Source organism: Mus musculus, chromosome 19 (genome assembly GCF_000001635.26).
Source record: "Mus musculus strain C57BL/6J chromosome 19, GRCm38.p6 C57BL/6J".
In the NCBI taxonomy this organism is placed as follows: Eukaryota; Metazoa; Chordata; class Mammalia; order Rodentia; family Muridae; genus Mus; species Mus musculus.
In genome coordinates this window covers 11,516,595-11,536,639 of record NC_000085.6, presented here as the reverse complement: position 1 = coordinate 11,536,639, position 20,045 = coordinate 11,516,595, and the positions used below count along the sequence as shown (strand labels likewise).

The 20,045-nt window shown below is 39.2% G+C and overlaps 1 protein-coding gene across 1 annotated transcript; it reads right to left on the bottom strand.

Annotated features, from left to right (window-relative positions):
• Nucleotides 1-6,236: 6,236 nt before the first annotated feature.
• Ms4a6b (membrane-spanning 4-domains, subfamily A, member 6B) lies at nt 6,237-18,081 on the bottom strand. Its single transcript, NM_027209.3, has 7 exons — nt 17,966-18,081; nt 16,155-16,317; nt 14,835-14,969; nt 12,674-12,730; nt 9,743-9,940; nt 7,965-8,066; nt 6,237-7,152 (listed from the first exon to the last, which is right to left on the bottom strand). Exons 2-7 carry the CDS (start codon nt 16,299-16,301, stop codon nt 7,057-7,059), a joined length of 735 nt encoding a protein of 244 aa, NP_081485.2. The 5' UTR covers nt 16,302-16,317; nt 17,966-18,081; the 3' UTR covers nt 6,237-7,056.
• Nucleotides 18,082-20,045: the final 1,964 nt, after the last annotated feature.

Below are 20,045 nucleotides of genomic sequence, written 5' to 3'. Positions count from 1 at the left end.
TTGTCTATTGGCTTGCTGTGTATTGCTTTGATTATATTTAGGTATGTGGCTTGTATCACTGACTTCCCCAATAATTAAACATGTAGGGGTGTTAGATTTTGTCAAAGGACTCCTGAACTACAAAACTTCAGGAGAAATAACCATCCCTGACCTCAAGCTGTACTACAGAGCTATAGTGAATAAAAACTGTATTGGTATAAAGACAGACACATAGATCAATGGAATCAACCAAAGACCCAGATATAAATTCACACATCTGTGGGGACTTGATTTTTGATAAGGAAGCCAAAACCATACAATGGAGAAAAGAAAACATGTTCAACAACTTGTTGATTTCATCTTCTTTATCTGCTCTCTAGCTAATTTTATTAGGATAATTTAAATATTTCATTTTCTGAGTTAAGGGGTAATCATATTTGAGGATACAGAAAGGGAATGCAGAAAGTTGACACCAACAAATTCATTGCATTTATTATTGTGAAAAAAACATAAGACACTACACCCAGACACAGACCCTCTAGATGGTAAAGTGGGCAAAGAGCAGGTTTGGCACACTACAATGTTAGGTCAAGTTAAAGAGGTGAGGTGCCACCTCCTCGTAGTCAGGATATAGAGCATGTGTAGAGAGGTTCTGTTCAGTGGAGATATGTCCACCAGTACCTGTGCAGAGACACAGCACATACATGAGCACATGATGACAGCTGCCCATAGACCTGCACCTCCTCTAGCCCCATATATCTTCATGACACCTAGAATTTTCTATGTTTGAGTCAAAATTTATAGCTGACAAATGTGAATACTTAGGAATCAAAGGGTATTATGTTTGGGAAGAAAAGACAGTGAAATATCTGTTAAAAGCTTCCTGATTAAGTTTTTTTTTTTTTTAACTGACATAAATGACAAGATTGTAAGTTTTCTGTATAATCACGTAGTAACATAAACACGGGCTGTGCAGCTTAAATGGCATGGGATACTGTGAACTGGGCTGACCCTGTGAATTAGTAGAGCTGAGATGTAGGCATCAAACTTAGAGAAACTTAGAAACAAGGAAGAATCCTGTCTAGAGCACTTTTCTGCTTTGATCCAGTCTTTCTTTATATTTTTAGTTGTCATTCTAAAAATTATCAAATGTTATACAGGTTAATGGGATTCAGTTTGATACACCCATACACTGTACATTGTCTATATCTGTCCTGTTTGTTTCTATCTTTGTCTATTTGGTCCCTTTTTGTTTCTATGGTTGTTGTTGTTGTTGTTATGTTAACTCACCACTAACTAGAGTTATCTGGGAAGAGAAATCTCAACTGAGAAATGCCTCTATTAGATTGGTTTGGGCCAGTCTGTGAAGCACTTTCTTCATTGACAACTGATGTAGGAGGGCCTAGCTCATGGTGGACGTGCCACTCCTGGCAAGTATTCCTAGATGGTGGATAAGAAAGCAGATTGAGCAAGCCATAGGGAACAAGCCTCTAAGCAGCATTCCTCCATAGTCTGTGCTTCAGTTTATGCTTCGATTGCCTTCCTTGTCTTAACTTCATGATGGACTCCGGGTGTAAGCTAAAATAAATCCTTTCCTCTCCAAGTTGATTTCGGTCATGATATTTATCACAGCAGCAGAAACCTGGATAAGATGATATCAGTTCACTTTTCTACCCTCACTCCTCTACCTCCCAGCCTCTTCCCAGTCTCTAATTCTTTCTTGCTGGAGATCAGCTCCAGCTGGAAGATTCTGGTATGGAGACTGGGAAGGGGCATTGGCCAAAGGGAAAACACTGACCTCCTGTTGACTTTCAAGCAAGTGGCCCCAAATAGCTCAGGAATCTTTATTCATACAATCATGATCCTGCTCCCCTAAGTTGTAATATCACTGGATATTTTACTAAAAGAAATCATAACATCAGAATTTAAAAACTTCCATCATTACAAAATCCCCTAATAGTTGCCGTTTCTTCTTCCCCACTCCCGATGGGTCTGTTACCCCCTAATCTTATTTTTCCCTACACAGCACTACTTCAGCAAGCCAAAAATAAATGTATAGCCAGGCACGTCCTGTAGACATGAGCCTATACCCAGTTGGTAGCAGTTGAGTTATATTTTTTCAAAACCTTACTTTAATAATAAGTGTACTTAAATGCTTTAACTTCCATTCTAGTCCACCACCCACCAGACATAGCAGAAAGGAAAGGTGAATAGGGCAAAGGAGGATGTGGATCTGTTTAGAAATAGTTCTTTTGAGCAAATCCTATCTGTGTTGTCAGGATATAACAGTTCAGTTTACATAAATCAGCAGGGGTAGCTCCATCCACTCAAAAAGACCATTCAGTGATCAACAACAGCAGTGCAATCAGGAAGAAGCTGTGAGTCTCAGCCAATTGGCCCAAGAAGCAGCAAGAAGCTGCCAGAACACCACCAGAAGTTCTTTAGTGGCCTTACTCTCTATGAAGTCAACAAATGACGACCAGAACAGAGTGGCAGGGGTACCAAGAGTACAAACTGCTGTTCACTATCTGTCAGATTCTATTTATATGTTTTCCAAACATCATCTGTTCTCTCACGTGTATGCTCTAACAAAACATCACCTACCCCTTTTCCAGGAGCTTTCAGAAAAACACCATGTGTATGTTCTCAGCAAAGCAACCTCCCATTTTTTCTGTTTGAGCAAAAACATCCTTTCATAACACAGTTTCCAGAAAAGTATCACATGACAACTGACTCTTCAAGGAAATTTCCACTTTAGGTAGAAAATGTGATAAAAGACAGAATTAATCATTTGTGGGTATAAATCGAGTCAACACGTAGCACCCCTCTGTCATTAAACTTTTTAAATTGTAGACAGAGACATGTTTATTGTACCAAGTAACCTTTCCTGATATGCACCTATCAATTCCTGATACCAACTTTTCAAGAACCATTTTTAAGTCTCTATTGATCAGGCAGAGCTTCCTTATTTTCTAAGTCTCTGTTGATCAGATATAGCTTCCCCATTTTAAGAGTCTGTTGCTTGCACATAGCTTAGTCATGTAAAGTCTCAGCTGATCAAACATAACTTCCTCAGAACAGGTTTTGCAAAAAAGACCCACCACTCTCTACAACTGACACAAGCTTATTCAGCATGACTTTAGCTGTTTCTGTAGGGACATGATCACATGTCCCCAAATACCCAGTATATATGCCCCAGTACAGGGGAACGCCAGGGCCAAAAAGTGGGAGTGGGTGGGTAGGAGAGTGTGTGTGGGGGGGAGGGTATGGGGGACTTTTGGGATAGCATTAGAAATGTAAATGAGGAAAATACCTAATTAAAAAAAAAAACCCTTATTATGTGATCGAGTGTTTCTCAATCTGAAGGATGTCTGCAATCAAAATGAAGGCACTCGTTAGAATAGAATGGCATCTGTAAATTGGTGCAGAAATATGTGGGAGTGTCCTCATGAAACTTAGAACACTGAACTCTCAGATTATGATAGGCCTATTCTGGCTGAGGAATTGCCTCTCTAGTCTTTGTGACAGCTACATTCCCAGCCTGACTGGACTCCCACTGTGCCCTCTACCCCTATGATAAAGTTTTAAACAATCAGTGTCTGCAGAAATAGCAGTAAGCAGAGCCCATTCCTCTGTGTTTCTTGTTTTCTCTAAAACATGGTCACTTCTGCTGTATTGATACCAGATGTCAGTCTCTGTTGAGCTTGCATTAATTCTGCTGCAATCATTGTCATCTGAAATACAAGCTTAATATTTGAGATGTTGGAGCCTTCTAGTGCCTGAAACCCATCATACATACAGACATTTGCTTGTTATCCTGGACCTGGGATATCATTGTTAGAGACCCTGGTAGGATCCCAAATAGAGTCTATGAACACACACACACACACACACACACACACACACACACACACACACACACACACCACATAAACACAGAGACACAGAGAAGCTATTGTTCTATTGTTTTTCATTGTTTAGAGGTATTTTAGAGTCTTTTAAAAAAGATTATTAGTATTACAATAATTTTATTACTAACTTGAAGTCATATAGTTCTGAAAGGAACTCCCAGATAGTGAGTATATAGTTCGCAGCTACATAGATATACAGGCATTTAATAATGTATAAACTTTTAAGTTATTATACATGAACAATATCATATCAGAATGATATTAAATTACAGAAAGAGCATAGAACAAAACTTGAAGAAATATGTTTAAGTTTTTGTTTACACAAAAAATTAATAGCTGGGCTTAAACATGACAATATTTATAAATGACAATAGTTAAACCCAACACTAACATGAAATTACTGAAAGTGCTAAAAAATTACTAACTAAAAAATATAGACTGTGATGGTCAAAGCCTACTTATACCACAGGAATGCTCCAATGCCAGAATGAAGTTGGCTAAGAGGAGGCAGAAAAGAGATTGTATATTGCAAGTCTTTTGCCCAGGTTGTGATTGACACTGAAAAAAGACATGCTGACACAATAGATAGGTATAAAATACACTAGAAGTGAATTTTCCATAGCTCTAATCATGTAATGTTTCTGTATCAGGACACTAAATTCATGGAATAAGATTGGAGTGTCCTATCCTTCTTTCTTTTTAACATTCATTTGCAAATGATTGGTATAGTTTTCTTTAAATACTGAAATGAGTTAACTGTTGAAGCACTCTGGGCCTGAGTTTCACTTGCTGGTGAGGTTTGTGACTATTGCTTCCATTCCTTCACTTGTTATATAACCATTCATATTTTAGATTCTTTTATGGTAATTATTCTTGGGTGGCTTTTCACAATTTATATCTTTCTACTATTTTTCTCATTTCTTTTAATTGTATAAACCGTTTGGTTCTCTATGTGACTTTAAGTACTTGTAGTTACTGTAGAGTTGGTAATGATCTTCTTGTTTCATAAGAGGTTTGGAAATTTTGATGCCAACAGTGATGGCCGAGTGAGATTGTGAATGTAGTGATGAAAACATCAACGGAGAGTTCTGATGGTAGGCCTTCCTTTCCCCAAGGAGGAGGAGTTACATGATCAATAGTAGGTAAGGGTTGATGACATGTCTCAAAGAAAGACTCTCCTCTTCTACAAATGAGTTTTGCAGAAGTAGAAGAAGAAGAAGGAAAAAGGAGGAGAACAAGAAGAACAAGAATCAGCAGAAGAAAAAGAAAGTAGAACAAGAAGAAGAAGAGGAGGAGGAGGAGGACTAGGAGGAGGAGGAGAAGAACTAGGAGGAGGAGGAGGAAGAGGAAGAAGAGGATAAGGAAGAAGAAGAGGAAGAACAAGAAGAAGAACAAGGAGAAGAAGAACAAGAAGAAGAACAAGAAAAATAAGGACAAGAAGTATAATTTATTGTGGACTCAAATAGACCGTAATGTCTTTTTTTTTTTTTTTTGAAACAGATGAACCTTTGAGATTTATTACATGTTCAAACCACAACAAGTCACAAGGTTTACAGAGAAGAAGAAGCCCAAAATATTTATAAACTAAGAAGAACACAAGAATTGACTTCTCAAGTGATAGAAAAGAGATACATTTTAGAGTACTTTCTTATTAACACATAATAATTTCTGGCAGACATTTTCATACCAGGTGCTTTATTCTTCATTCAGAAAATATCATTAATTTACTTCTAGGAGAAACATCATTCTCATGGAATGTGGAGAATTTTATTGGAGATAAGGAAATAAAGTAGATTCAAAATTGGATAGGATTCAGCCTGAAGTCTCTTCAATCTTTTTTATTTACCAACTACTGATATTTACAGTGTAAAAGGAAAATAGAAAAACAGAATTCTACAGATATTGCTTTCATAAATTACAATTTTCATGGCTTTCAGAATTTTGAAAATGTACAATTCTGGCAGGTGTGAATGATTATAAATATTTATGTATCAATTTGGAAATGTATATTTCAGATATGTGTGCATGATGATAAAATTTATGCATCAATTATCTAGACCTTAATGTCTTATAGAATATGATCCTAATTGTACTATCACTCCCCACAGTCCATATTTTACTATTAATTTTATTTTAAATAAATTTTATGTTTATGGGTATTTTACATGAATTTATGTCTGTATGTGTTTTACATGTGTGTCTACTGCCCACCAAGGCCAGAAAAGGACATCAGATCACCTGGGATTGAAGTTATACAAGTTTGTGAGCTACCAAGTGTATGCTAATAATAAAACTCATGTCCTCACAGAACCAATCAATGCTCTTAACCTCTGAGACATCTCTGTAGCCTCTTATAAGAAGCGACAAAATGTCTCTCATTTGCTCTGGCGATTCTAGAAATAAGTATGTTATCTGGTACCTCCAAAATACATTGCTAAACTTTGAATGTTCATTCAGTTTTAGTTTAAAACACACACACACACACACCACATAAACACAGAGACACAGATATATTCCTTTTTCTCTTTCCCATGCCTTTTTTTTTTTTTTTTTTGGTTGATAGAGAACAAAAAAAAAATAGCAAACACATGTGTTTATGTACCACTGAGGACTTGATCTGTGCATAAAAGCAAAACAACAACAACAACAAAACCCACACAAAACCCCATACAAAAAGAATATACAATCACAAAAAGACTTTATTTTGAACCAACAACATGGAAACTTCTTCAGACTTCATTGCAGGTCCCTTGTTTATTCACACCAGTGAATAAAACTGATATGATAGAAGACCCACGTCATAGCAGAGATTCTGAATACAAAGACTGCTAATGGTTAACTGTTGCTGTTAATTGCAGGGGGCAAGAAAATGTTGTCCCTTTTCCCCACTACAATGGCCTGAAACATTCTGTTTGGTTTTCTAAGAAAGGCCACCATTTGTAGGTCTGGGCTTTGGCTGAAGCCAAGGTCATGAAAATCAATAGGGTGCCAGTAATACACACATTCAACTCATACTGGTACCCACTGTATGAACAGTCTACATTTTAAGTAGCAAGCATTGCTACCCTGTGATGGTTGGAATTTCTGCATTATCATGAAGACATATCTTCTGCGGTATAGTTCCATTTGTTTTTGTGGTATTTAGTTTTGTTTTGTTTTGTTTTTCTTAACAAACCAATTGTTCCTCATATGAGGGGTTACAAAGTACCTTTGATTCCATGTTGGAGTCATTATTTGAGCTATGTGGCAGGAACATAACATTCTAGAAAAAAGAAAATATGTGGTTTCAGATTGTGAATGAATACATATATATATATATACATATATGCATACATATGTTTATGCATATAGGACGGAAGATAGATACATAGGCACATGTATATACATGATAGAATTTCATTCAATGTTGTAGATATTCCAAGGTGAGACTAGCACACCTTATGTGATATATATATTTGATATATATATATCATCTCCTCTCCTTTCCACACTCTAAATAAAGGTCTGGTCAGAGCAAAGCTTTTCGGTTCAATTACTGAAGCAAACCCCTCGAGCTGGCTGAGAACGGTTGCATGCAATTAACAAACATTATTTCCTTAGTGTCTTTATGCAAGAAATAAAGTAATATCAGAAGGAAGAAAAACATATCCTAAGATGCTGACTGAATACACTCCAGTGTGCAATTTGTCTTTATCAGGTCAAGATTGTTAAAGAGACTAGTTGCTGTAGGAGAAAGTATTCCTAGTTAGAGGGGAGGCAGCTACACTTGAACATTCCAAACACAGGCAAATTCATCACAATGTCGGGATATATATTTAACTTCTCAGAACCTCAGTTTCTTTGTTTGCAATAGGGAAGGGAAGAACATGGTTTGTCTGTTTCCATGTCTAGATAGCTCTCATCAGCTACACAATTACCTTCTACCCCATCACCTACTGTCCCACCTCCCTGTCCAAATCACCTGATATTCATGTCATTGTGACTGATTTCATTCTATCTGCCATTCATGACAGCATAGACCAACATGTCCCAGAGAAATATCAGGAAGATTCAGGAGGCCTTTAGAATACTCACCCCAGGGATGTTAGAGTGACTCTGTTTCCACCACAGCATGGCAGTGAGGACAGCCAGGCCAAGTTCCAACATAGTACTGATCAGCATCAGTGAAAAGACTCCCTAAATTCAGGAGAAGAGAGGTCGGTGTGACTGAGTCAGCTGAAGCCCTCACTCCTGGGTGGGAGGTGACTGTAGAGATGAAACCATCTCCACCATCAGAGAAGGGAAAGGATCTTCCCAAAACTACAAATGGGCTAAAATTGATGTCCTGATCCCTTCACTGCTTGGCAGAAGTGGGTGAAGATGACAAACTAAATCAACAAAGCCATTTCTGACCACTTCTCATCCCTCTTGGGCACAGATTCTGACAATGAATGAGGGAGCAGAGAGGAGTCCCAGGACAGAGTCAACAGTTCCTTAGTGTGAGGCTGAGCAAATCTTTGCTTCTCCAGCTTCTTTGTGCTCTCTTATCACACCTGTGTAGTATTTTCTCTGCAGAGACTAGTGAGGGTTGGTGAGGTTCTGACCCTGCAAGCTCTTTTTAGAAATTAGCATTGATAGAACCTTCTTCCTTGGGATGCATTTCTTTTTGTGATGCTAAAAAGGCAGAAAAGCAATCCAGTTTTTACAGTCCGAGACATCACAAATCAGCTCCAAGAAGGGTCTAAGTAAAGAACACATATCCCATAGCCTTTGTCCGGAGGTGTCCTTCATGAAAACCACTTGATGGGAAGGATGATGAATGTGACATTGTAAGCTCTTCATTTATCCCCCCCCACACAAGCAGTGAAACTACATACAATGTGAAACTATCCCATGATGTCATCTTACTTTGTGATTCATGCGAATTTCTCCCCAATGCTTCAAGCTTCTAAAGTCAGGCTTAGTTATTCCAAATGTTACTTTACTCACATTATTATGCATCTAATTTACACACACTTTTTCTTCTTGTGGTTTTCTTAACTAAGGAAGAAACACTGGACCCAGATCCATAAGGAAACAGAAAGCCTGAGGTTGACCAGACCCAACTATCTCACCATTTTGGAGCTGTGGTTTTTCTTATTTTACTTTTATTGTCATAAGAGAATTAATATAATGCAGGATCTTCATTGTTATCTTACCCAATGTTCGCTCCATGTGATGCGGACCACGTGTATGTTCTTAGATGTTGTAATTGAAGGCATGTTATTCCTGTTAGTCAAATTGCATTGCTTTCTTCCAACAAGATGGCAGTCCCTCACATCACTGCCAGTTCTACTCTTCTCCACCTCGCTGTATTTCTTTTCTCTTTTAACAATCCCATCTCTTTGCGGATGATGGAAGCAACAGTGAGGTTGTATCCACACAGCCCAGTGCTGGCTACTGTGAGCACTTGAGGGAGCAGACATCTGACACCCCCGCCCCACTCCTGTCCTTGTCACAATCCATTTCTCAGTGCTTAGCTGAGTCTTGCTCAGCTCACTTTACTCCCTCTACTACATATGTGCATGGTTTCCTTGTTGGCAAGTCAAAATCACCAGAGTCTTTTGGTTATGAATCTTATTGTGCTAACGGCATCTCTGACATCTCTTTCCAATCTATATATCCGGCCCTCTGGAAAAGGTGTTAAAGCTTTTAATCCAGAATAATTTCAAAGTTAAAATGATTTGGGGTTAAAAAGCTCTATCATTATTTACCTTTGCTTTATTCAGCTAAGATCTCAAACCAAACAGAGTGACAGAGTTTCAAAAGATAGGAAAAAGAGTACTATTTCCCCATAACTAAAAACGTTCACTACAGCCTTTAGAAATACTTACAGCCAGAACAGACTTGGCGGCAAAGCACTCGTTCCTGTCCAAGAATTGGTAGTAATGATATTCAGTTGGTCTAAGCTCCTTGCTCTGCAAGCACTGCTCTGAGGCAGGATGCAAACCAGCCAGGCTGACAGAGATGATAATGATGCCCATGAAAGCAAATGAAACACTCAGGATATTCAGAGTCAGGCTGCTGTCTACCTGGAAGAAGCAGCACGTTTCATTTATACCTTTCTTCCAAAATGGTGCAGCAATTCTTGTTATTTGGCTTCATTAGCAGCTGAAAGATTAATAATTTATTTCTTTATTCTTCCTAATGAATAATTGCTACCAGAAGAAAAAGGAGAGCCCTGGTTTTCCAGGTCTATTTTCCCTATACTCCATTTCCCAGATGATATTTGCTAGGTGACTCTACCCAACCACCATCACCACATTTATTAGGTCTTATGAATGTCTAGGAACACACTCATTCCAAACCTAAATGACAATAAGATAGATAAACAGGATTTCAATGGTGAAAATTAAAATACTACCCTGGCAAAATCTTCACCGATGACTTTTGATGGAATCCTCTAATGTAAAATTGGAAAACTCTCTAGAGAGTGTGAAAAGAGGAACAGGTACAGGCATTAGCCATGTTTCTGTCCTTCAACATTCTCATTGCTGTAGTGTGAACTTGACATCACCTGAACCTCAATTATTAAAGACCTGATCCTCAGGTAGATAATTTGTGTCAGAAATGCCTCTTGATTAAAAAGGAAATACCTTTTAATCAAAGGTTTGTCTTCAGAGAAAAGCCCAGGAAGGGGATATATCAGAACATAAAACCTTCATCTTACTCTCTTTTTTCTCCCTTGCTGCCACATGGCACACATCTTTGCTTTTTTAGCATAAGCCACTTATTGCCTGTCTACAAGCTCAAAACAAATAGATTCACCAAAATGATACACTGCTAAGCCTCTGAAATATGAGCCAAAATGAACCATTCCTTCTTTTGAGTTGAGTTATTTCAACAGTTGAGTATGGACACATCTAATACTGGCCAATTTATTTAGAATAACACATCCTTTCCAAACCTCAATCACACAGAAAAGGCTGGTGAGGCAGTCCTTACATTCTACCTCTCTCAAACGCTCATATACACAAAGGTGAGTGTGAGGAATTTGTTCTCAGTGTCAGGTAGACCTTGTATTCTGGAAATCCTAATGATTGACTATAACTAGGGCTGTAGACAGAAATCTAGATACGTGACTAAGGATGTTATGTGTGGAAACAGTGTGAGGCAGAAAGAAACAGAATGGGACTAGATGTTGGTAAATTGAGGCTACAGGGCCAGAGGTCCTTGGAGTCTCACTGATCGGCATCACTCAGTTCTAATGCTCACTTTGGATCTCTTCTCCATAACACTTATGGTGTCAGTGAAGCAAAGAAAATTTCTTGATAGTGGCTTTCTTTCTTTTTCAATGTATAGAAAATGAAAATTGAGCTAAGATCAGTCTGAAAGCTACAGTTACAGGTAGGTATATTTAGGGCACACAGAGCTGTATGGCACTTGAGTTTGATTTAATTTTAGGTCACTTATATTTTAGAGAGATTGTGTAAATCACTCAGAACTTGGTGCTTTTCGATGCTTCTTTTCACAAATAGTGACTAAAATCAAACTCTTGGACACCTTGAACAATATTTGCAATCTGGATACTGATAGTATGTGTGCTCTTGGAATACACTAGGTTCATCCTAACTGGGAGTCTTCTTTAGTCTCTCTACACTTGTATGAAAAGAACATTCTTCAGCATTTGTGAAGCATCAGTCATGAGCCTTAATCTACTTGCAGACTACTTATATGTTTAATTGCTTTTAGTCATGGTATTTTTTTTATTACAGCATCAGGAAAGTAATTAACATTCTATATATTTGGGAGACTAGGTTAGTCAGCTCTTCATAACTAAATCCCTAAGCTATTGCATTACATGGCATTCTCTCCAATGACTTTCTGAATCAACTCTTGAGGAATGTGTGACTGAAGACTAGGTGAATCTTTACATTGTTCAAAACTTCTTTCTATAGTCCAGCTTTTTTCTGTCCAAGACTAGTTTTTCACTGGAAGGAAATAAAGTACGAAAGCTGAATTCTTAGCTAAAACAAATAGTTACTGAGAGTTTCAGAATTCCAGCATTCTGCTTCCCAGTTCAAATTGTATAGCCAACACAGCAAAAGCCTTTCCTTTATGGAGATATAGAGGAAAAACATGAATGTTTTCTCTAGGGATTCATATGACTTTTAAATGGTGAGATTGCATAGTATATCCACAATAAATAAAACTCTTTAAAAATAAGGACAATAGCTTTAGTACTGAAGAGTAAAATTTGTGTTGTTAGACTTTTCCTTGCCATGACAAAGTGCCTCACATAAACAACTCAAGATAAAAATATGTTGGCTCAGTTTCAGAGGCTCAGCTGACCATTGTGGGACTTGGGTGGCAGAGCAGAACAGCTCACAACATGATGGTCGGGAAGCCCAGTGAGAGGATACCTATGCTAACCACAGTTCAATTTCTCCCTTTTATTCCATCGTAGTCTTTATATTAGTGAATGGAGCAATCACAGTTTAGAACTAGAACACCCCCAGAGGTATTTTTTATTAGTCTTTTAGGTGCTTCTCAATCCAGTCACTTAGATGATCAAAATAACCATCGTTGCCTGCTGCCTACACAATGGCATCATAAGAGAGCAGGACATGAGATTTCTTGGCACTGGTCTCAGACATCAGGCACACTATGATTTTCATCACCATGACAGAAAGAGTGTGTTCCATGTAGGGAAATGGAGAACCCAGAATCAGCTCACAAATTGAAGAAGTAATCACTGTAGAGATTAAAAGCCCAGCCCTGAGGTTTTGTGCTCATTAGTTCTGGGATATGACTCTTGTACTCACCAAAATTTTTGTTGACTTTGTCTCCGTGACGATGGACAGAATTCCAGAGACTATAAACTGCTCAGACAAGAAGAAAACATTGGCAGTTCAATTTCTATGTACAAAGTGACTACAGTTTACTCTACGGTGTTTATGACAAACTCTCACGGACCAAATGACCAATGATCCACAAACTTAGGCTCACAAGTGTGTCTTTTTGTCCATGCACTATTCAGAAAAGTAAAAGAAAAGAGCAGAAATTTATCCCATCAAAATTCATAAGCACTTTAAGGGATAGCAAAAGGATGTTTTGTTAATTGCAAGGGAAAATATGGATTTAGATTATTTTAGAGTCTATGCTTTGACCTACAAGGAGAGAGAATAAAAAATAGTTTTCAGGGTTGTCTCTCCTTTCATCAATAAAGTAATGGGACTCTGATTTGAATATAAAAACCATGCAAACTTCTTTCAGTAAATCTCACTTGAACATATTGAGGTAATTTTAAATATGCAATTTCCAGCATGCTGGTATTTTAGTGAGGAATTTGGGAGCTACATCCTCTAAGACATTGGCCTGCACTTTTCATTTCCTGTCATGTTCCTGGCCAGCATTACATCACTATTTTGGCATCAACATAATGCTGGCATCCAAAAATGAGTTTAGGAAAGTACCCCTTTCAGATTTTGGTAAAAGTTTGAGAGTGCTCTACAATAGGTTTTTGTTTTTTGTTTCCTTAAGGAAATAAGGGAAGATATTAACAAACACATATAAAAAGAAAGAGGACTTTCAGTAACTGGTTCTAAAGATCAAGAGAAAGGAACTATAAGGTTTCATTTCCAGAAGCCTTTAGTTCTGATTATTTTAAATCATGATTTATCATGATCTATTATCCAAGAAATGAAATGAAACCAAGTAACAAATCATTTAGGATTTTCTTTTCAAGTAGAAAACTTGTGATTTCTATTCTCTAAAGTCAAGCAGCCTGTCCATATAAACAAATGCTGGATCTTTACCTTTGCAATAATAGGGATTAACCTCAGGGTCTGTGAAGTCTATGGATGTGTTTGCTGCTGAGCTATGCCCACAGTTTCAGAGATAGAGTCTAATAAAGTTAAAAGAACTGAGTGTCTCTTCTAATGCAAGAGATGCTCAATGGAAAGAGCACACAATGGTGAGGAGAGAAATATAAAGAAACAGCACTGACCTAGACATCACCACATCAGGGTTATGTCAACAGTGACATGTTGTAGATAATATGCACCCTTCATGCTACCTACAGTATGGCATGTCACTGATGTCATTGTCACCCACACAGTCACCACTCTCTACTCCATTAAAGATTAACAGAATATCAGACAAACTCGAACATAAATATTTACAAAAATCTAGGCCAGCATAAATCTGAAAAAGTCAAAGTCATCAAGGACAAGGGAAGTCTGAGAAGGTTCGGATAAGGACATCTTAGTGGAGACTCTGGAGACAGAAGTGGTGGAATGCAGTGTCTTTGAATGGAAACTGGGACAAAGAACAATCATGGAAATCTGGTGAAATCAGACAATACATTGGTCAGAGAAATGAAAATCAGAAATCACTGACACAAGAGAAGGAAAGATTGAGCTGTGGATGAATCAAAGGAAGAAATGTAGGAAGGGGGAAAACTGTACTAAGCAGATTGGAAGCCCCAGTGAGAGGAATCCTCACTTGTGTGGGGGACTCATCCACATCTGTCTAGAGAAGAGCGGTCCTCTGAGAAAAGGACCTTCATGACCTCCTCACCCCAGACATGGAGCAGGCTCAGAGGAATATCTAGTCTATCACCCGGAATGCCTCCAAAAAGCCAGATCAAAAGAATGAAAGTGTTCTTTCCTGCAGTGGGGTCCACCGAGTGAACTTGCACGATACAGAAAGCTCTAGATCATTTGAGTGCCACTTCCTAGACTTTTCCCTAAACTCAAGTGGCCACCAAAGTCATCATCGCTCAATAGATGACATGATAGGGTGAAATTTATAAGAAATGGATTAGATGTAAAAATCTTCAGGATGATATAACTAAGACCTCTGATGACAGACATGAGAACAAGGTTTACCATTGACCTTTTTTTCACAGTATACAGGAATGCAGCTAGGTGAAAACTCCCTTCTCTCTCCTCCCCATCTTATTCCCCACAGAAGTCTACTTACAAACAAAGCTCCTATAAATGGGTAGCCAGATTTTAACAGGACTGAAAACACTGAGGTAAAGTGTAGATTGGAGGGAACAGATGCCAAAATGATTCCCAGACTCAACACCATCACAGCACACATGATCTGGATTGCCTGTTGAAAGAAGGGAAATGGTGATTAAACCAGCAATGACAAGAAGGACCTCTCCACTTTTCCCATGGTGCCCGTGCATTGTCATCTTCTACAAACATCCCAGTGAGCACACAGACACTGTACAAGCTCTGCAGTGAGAGAGGAAAGCTCATTCTGGTGGGGATGTAGTTCTGCTAGAGCCTCGGGTCACCTTTAGGCGTTTCTGTCCTTGAACCCATTGCATGCTCATGACCCTTTCTGGCATCTCCAGGCTGGGCTGAACGTGAGTGCATGGGTAACAAGTCTCTGCTCCCTATTGTGGGAAAAACAGGCATCTGAAACCCTTCCCACTCTGAGCACTAGAATGTGGAAACCTCTCCACACATCATTCAGAACCCACAGACTACTACATAGGTCCACTGTCTCTGTCAAGCTCCACAGGACCTTCAGTCCCGTTGTTCATTCTTGGGATCCCTTGCTTCCATATTAAAAGGGCAATTTTGTCTTCCTGATGCCTTCCTTCACCTCTCAGACTCACAGGTCTTGGAATTTTGTATTAAGAAATCTTATAAACTTTTTGCTACATGTACTTCAAAGGAATCCAGTGGCTTGTATGTATGCCCAATACGAGGCCATCAGTTCCATTAAGTTCTGAGACTGGGTAACAGAGACCCATGCATATAGCGCTAGTACAGACAAGACTGAAAAACAACTCACAGCAAATGTTTTTCTTCTCCCTTTACCCAAAATAGTTGCATTTGTGATTCTAGAATGAACACAGAGTAGAGAACCAATGGTCTTTCTGTACCGTCTCTTTTCACTAAGGAGGAGAAGAGCTTTTTACACTCAGAGAGCACCTAGAATGTAGCTACAAATATTTTCACCAATAAAATAACTTAGTAAGGTACGCTTCAAAAATGAAAAGAAAAAAAAAGAGAACTAAACAACAAAATCTCAATGACACATGGAATAAGGTCATTGAAGTGTAGTCCAAGTTCATCATAATAAACGGAATTATTTGCCAATTTTAGAAGGTTTTAGTGATGTAAGCAGCTTGCCATGGGGCTTCCACCAATGTACTGGCCACTCTGTGATCATTCTGTCAAAACTGAAGGCTCCCCCCACCCAAATTTATCTCTGGTCCTAATACATAGAGCCTCACCCTCTGCCCTCTACCCACCCCAGGATGTTCTGAGTGGGATTTACCGCCATCACTTTGATCTCAGCCTTTAGATGTTTCTTCAGGCTGTCTTGCCACTGGTGGAAAGGCTGGGGTTTGTCTGTTTGGGGAAGACTCATTCCATTTGGCGAAATCATTGCCACAGTCTCACTGGTCACTACTTGTGGAATCATGATTGAGCTCCCACGGCTGGAAGAGAAAATGGACTCAGGTGTGATAAAATACTGTGCCCATTGTAGTGGTTTGGTTTAGTTTTGGTTCTGTTTGCTTGGTTGATTTACATTTCATTCTCCTTTTTTGTTGTTTTTGCTAATGTGTGTGTGTGAGAGAGAGAGACAGAGACAGAGAGAGACAGAGAGAGACAGAGAGACAGAGAGACAGAGACAGAGACAGAGAGACAGAGAGACAGAGACAGAGACAGAGACAGAGACAGAGAGACAGTGACAGAGAGAGTCAGACAGAGACAGAGAGAGAGAGACAGAGAGACAGAGACAGAGACAGAGACAGAGAGAGAGAGAGAAGATGCAAAGTTGGATAGTGTTGGATAGTTTGAGAGGATCTAGGAAAAGAAATGGGAAGGAAAAGCATGATCAGAGTACACAGCACATGAATTTTCAGTAAGTCATTAAGTGCCTTGGCTTTGAACATAAAATAACAACAAACAAAACAAACCATGCTTCCCAGTTCTGCCCCCACCTCCCAGACTGTGCACCTTTGGGCATCCTTGACCTGTCCTTTGGCAGAAGAAACTGCTGGTACAGAGAAATGTAAAACCATCACATCTCAGATTTAGGAGTTATTTTTTTCAAAATGTTAAACACACCACAATGATTTTAGATAATAAACACCTCATAGGAAGGGAAATCCTGGATCCCCACAGGTTTCTGTTTCTATGCCCAAATGTTTACACAAAATTTGTCAGATGTAGCTCTGGCTCTTTCCCAATTTCACCTAGAACAAGTGCATTGTCTTTATTCAATGACTTGCACTGTCCGGCTGCTTTGCTATCCATGAGGTACTAAAGTCAGCCTTCAGTGCTTTCCAATCCATGCTATGTACCACTCAAAACGTGCAACCCTATGCATCTGTTTCGTGTGTCTAATAGTGCCAATTTTAGGATTAGCACCTCACATTTTATCATATTTTAGTAGACATAATCTAGTGTTTTTATTCTTGAAAACAATCCTTTACATTAATTAATAAAATCACAATCAGTAACAAATTCAGAATCAAAACTTTGATGTATATGAGGAAGTAATGATGCTTTGCACAGCAACATCAAATAAATGCTAAATAAACAGGCAAAGTTCTCATTACTGACCAGTTGCCTACACACAGTTGTGTGTGGCGGCACAGCTGTCTCTGACTCTGGTTCTCTCCTTATTTTCCCACCTGCCAGGGGCAGCCTGTGTTTAAGTCTCTTCAGTGTGAAGAAGCAGCTGAATGCACCCATATGAGAAGTCCTGGAGTCCTAAGCTTTTTTCAAGTTTTGTCATGATACTGACAATCATGCCCTTGTTAGGTGGAAGGACCATGTTCCCTGGGGAATCGGTTTCTGAGCTCATCTTGGCTCCCTTCTGTTCTCTGTGCTATTCTCAGCCCTTAGGCTGCCTAATCAGTGAATGACCTGAGAGTTCTGCTCCTTATGTCAGTGATCACCAAGATTATGCAGCTAAAATGGCCAGGACAGAGGTAAGCCAGATGCCCTGTGCCTTTGCCCATTTAATTCTAAAGAGCCCCCGTGTCTCCATTGCTTTCATGAGCATCAGCAAGTTCTTGTAACTCAGTCCCAGAAACAGAGTGCTACACAGAGGGAAGTCCCTTCAGGGTTGCCTACCTGAGCCTGTGTGCCTTGTCACCCAGTCACTTCCAGCCGAGCTCTCAGGAACCCGAAGAGCCTTAACTCTGGGTTCTCTCAGGCTGATCCTTGGTTCCTTCTTGTGAACTTGTAACTGTCTCCAGCCCTTCCTTCTTCTGTGTTCACTGCACAGGAAGTGGTGCTTAACAGGTTGAGGACTGTTATTGTGCCTGTACTTCCTATATCAGAAAGTCCCAGTAACTTCAGAAAAATTACTAATTGAACCAGTTTTGATAGAGTGAGGGGTGAGGTAGTGAGTTGCAACACCCACTAGCTGCATGCAATGCCCAAGTTCACTTTCTTGAACTTTAGTTGTTTATGAGTTAAACAAAGAACAGCAACATGCTGGGAAAACCTATTAAGATGAGAGAAAGTTTTTGGAGGGGAAACTAGGAAAGGGGATAACATTTGAAAAACAAATAAAGAAAATATCTAATCAAAAAAGGGAAAAAAGATGAAAGTTTTTCTTAAAGACCTGTCTTCCTTCTAACTACTATTTAATGAACTTTCTTGATTACTAATGATATTGCAAGTCATAGTAGTATTGATGAATAAAACATTTCACAATGCAGAGTAAAGTATGATAATAGTAATCATGACCTTGGATTTTGATATATTACTTTATTATAGGCTAATACATTACTGAGCACACTGTAATGTATAATCAATTGTAACAATTGATCATTTTACAGTATTTTTGGTACTTTGTTATTCATACTTTTTCCCCCAGTAACTCTTCAGCCTCTGGGGAAAAAAACCCCTGCACACAGGATTTCAGCACTCGCTGGTTAATTGATACTCCCTTTAGAGCCTTCCTCATCTCTTCTAACCTTCTTCTAGACCACTGGACTTCTCTAACAGGAGATGTGTCCAGGGAGTTACTGGACACTTCTAGAAAAGTAATAGATCAGGAGAGGAGCAAGCAGAGAAGTTTCAACACACCAGGAATGACTTCAACAATCCTGCACTCCAGACACAGTCATGAAGACATGTGTCCCTGTGGCTTTCAGGCCCTTGGGTAGGCACAATTCAGAAGCTGACTTTGACATAATTAACTTCACAGGGGAACTAGAGCCAGCTGCAGCAACTGGACAGCTACACGCTGACAACTTCCTTCCTTCTTTCCTTGGAGTCAGCCAAAAAGAACCTAGGGAGACAGTGTGAGCCACTGTCACATCAGAGGGTTGTGGTGTGGTAATTCCCTGCAGGTTTCACAGCAGGCAGGAAAAACAAAACAACAACAGCAACAACAAAACAATTTAGGAAGAGATGAATAAAACTCAGCTCAGCCCCATTTTGTTGTAACTGGTGCTGGTCTAGCCTAGATTGTTTTACTTTAGCCATAGTGAAGCACAGCACAATTTTGGAACAAAAGGTTTTCAGATAGCAATGAACTCAGGCCCAAGCTCACAACAATGTAATGTTACATTGAGGTCCTTTACAAAGCACACCTGGCTTTTTTTTTTTTTTCCACAAGAACGGGTACTGTTGACTAAGAGATAGTGCCCAAGACTTAGGCTCTAGGGAGCTTGACTGAGGGATAAGTGATGCCTGTGGGTTTCAGCATTGCCTCGCCCTAAGATAACATCAGCCTCCTGTGGTAAAGGCTGTGGTAAGGTACAGGTAACGTCCCTCATGAGGGCGGGGTTTATGGTCTAAAAGCAGTGCTCACAGTTTAAGGTAAGAGTCTGCAATGATAAGTAAAAACAAATTCTGGGAGATATGGGCAGAGCCTGTTTCATCAAAGAGCAAAGGTTGTAAACCCACATCATTCCTGGCATTCCCTGAAGAACTGCTATTCATCCCATTCCAAAGAAGACATAAGCCACCTGTTTAATAATCCTGGCTCTCCAGTGCTTCTCAGAGTGTACAAGGCCCCTTTGTTCTTTACTGTTGTGAGTTCTACAGTTCCCGTGTGAACTGTTGGCTGAAGACATAAGCTAAGACATATTATTCTATCATCTGGAAGTCACCTTTTTCAGCAAGGCCAGAACATCACAGAAAGAAAGCCCTACTTCAATTCTGGAGAAGACCAAGAGACTGTCTTCTCTAAGAAATC

Excerpts from the sequence above, each read along its gene's own strand:
- Ms4a6b (NM_027209.3), bottom strand. The coding sequence starts at position 16,301 with ATGATTCCACAAGTAGTGACCAGTGAGACTGTGGCAATGATTTCGCCA. Across the intron at positions 12,731-14,834 it reads CATTTATAGGAGCTTTGTTT|TTTATAGTCTCTGGAATTCT; the intron begins GTAAGTAGACTT and ends TTGTCTGAGCAG. Across the intron at positions 8,067-9,742 it reads CCGCCAAGTCTGTTCTGGCT|GGAGTCTTTTCACTGATGCT; the intron begins GTAAGTATTTCT and ends TCCTGAATTTAG.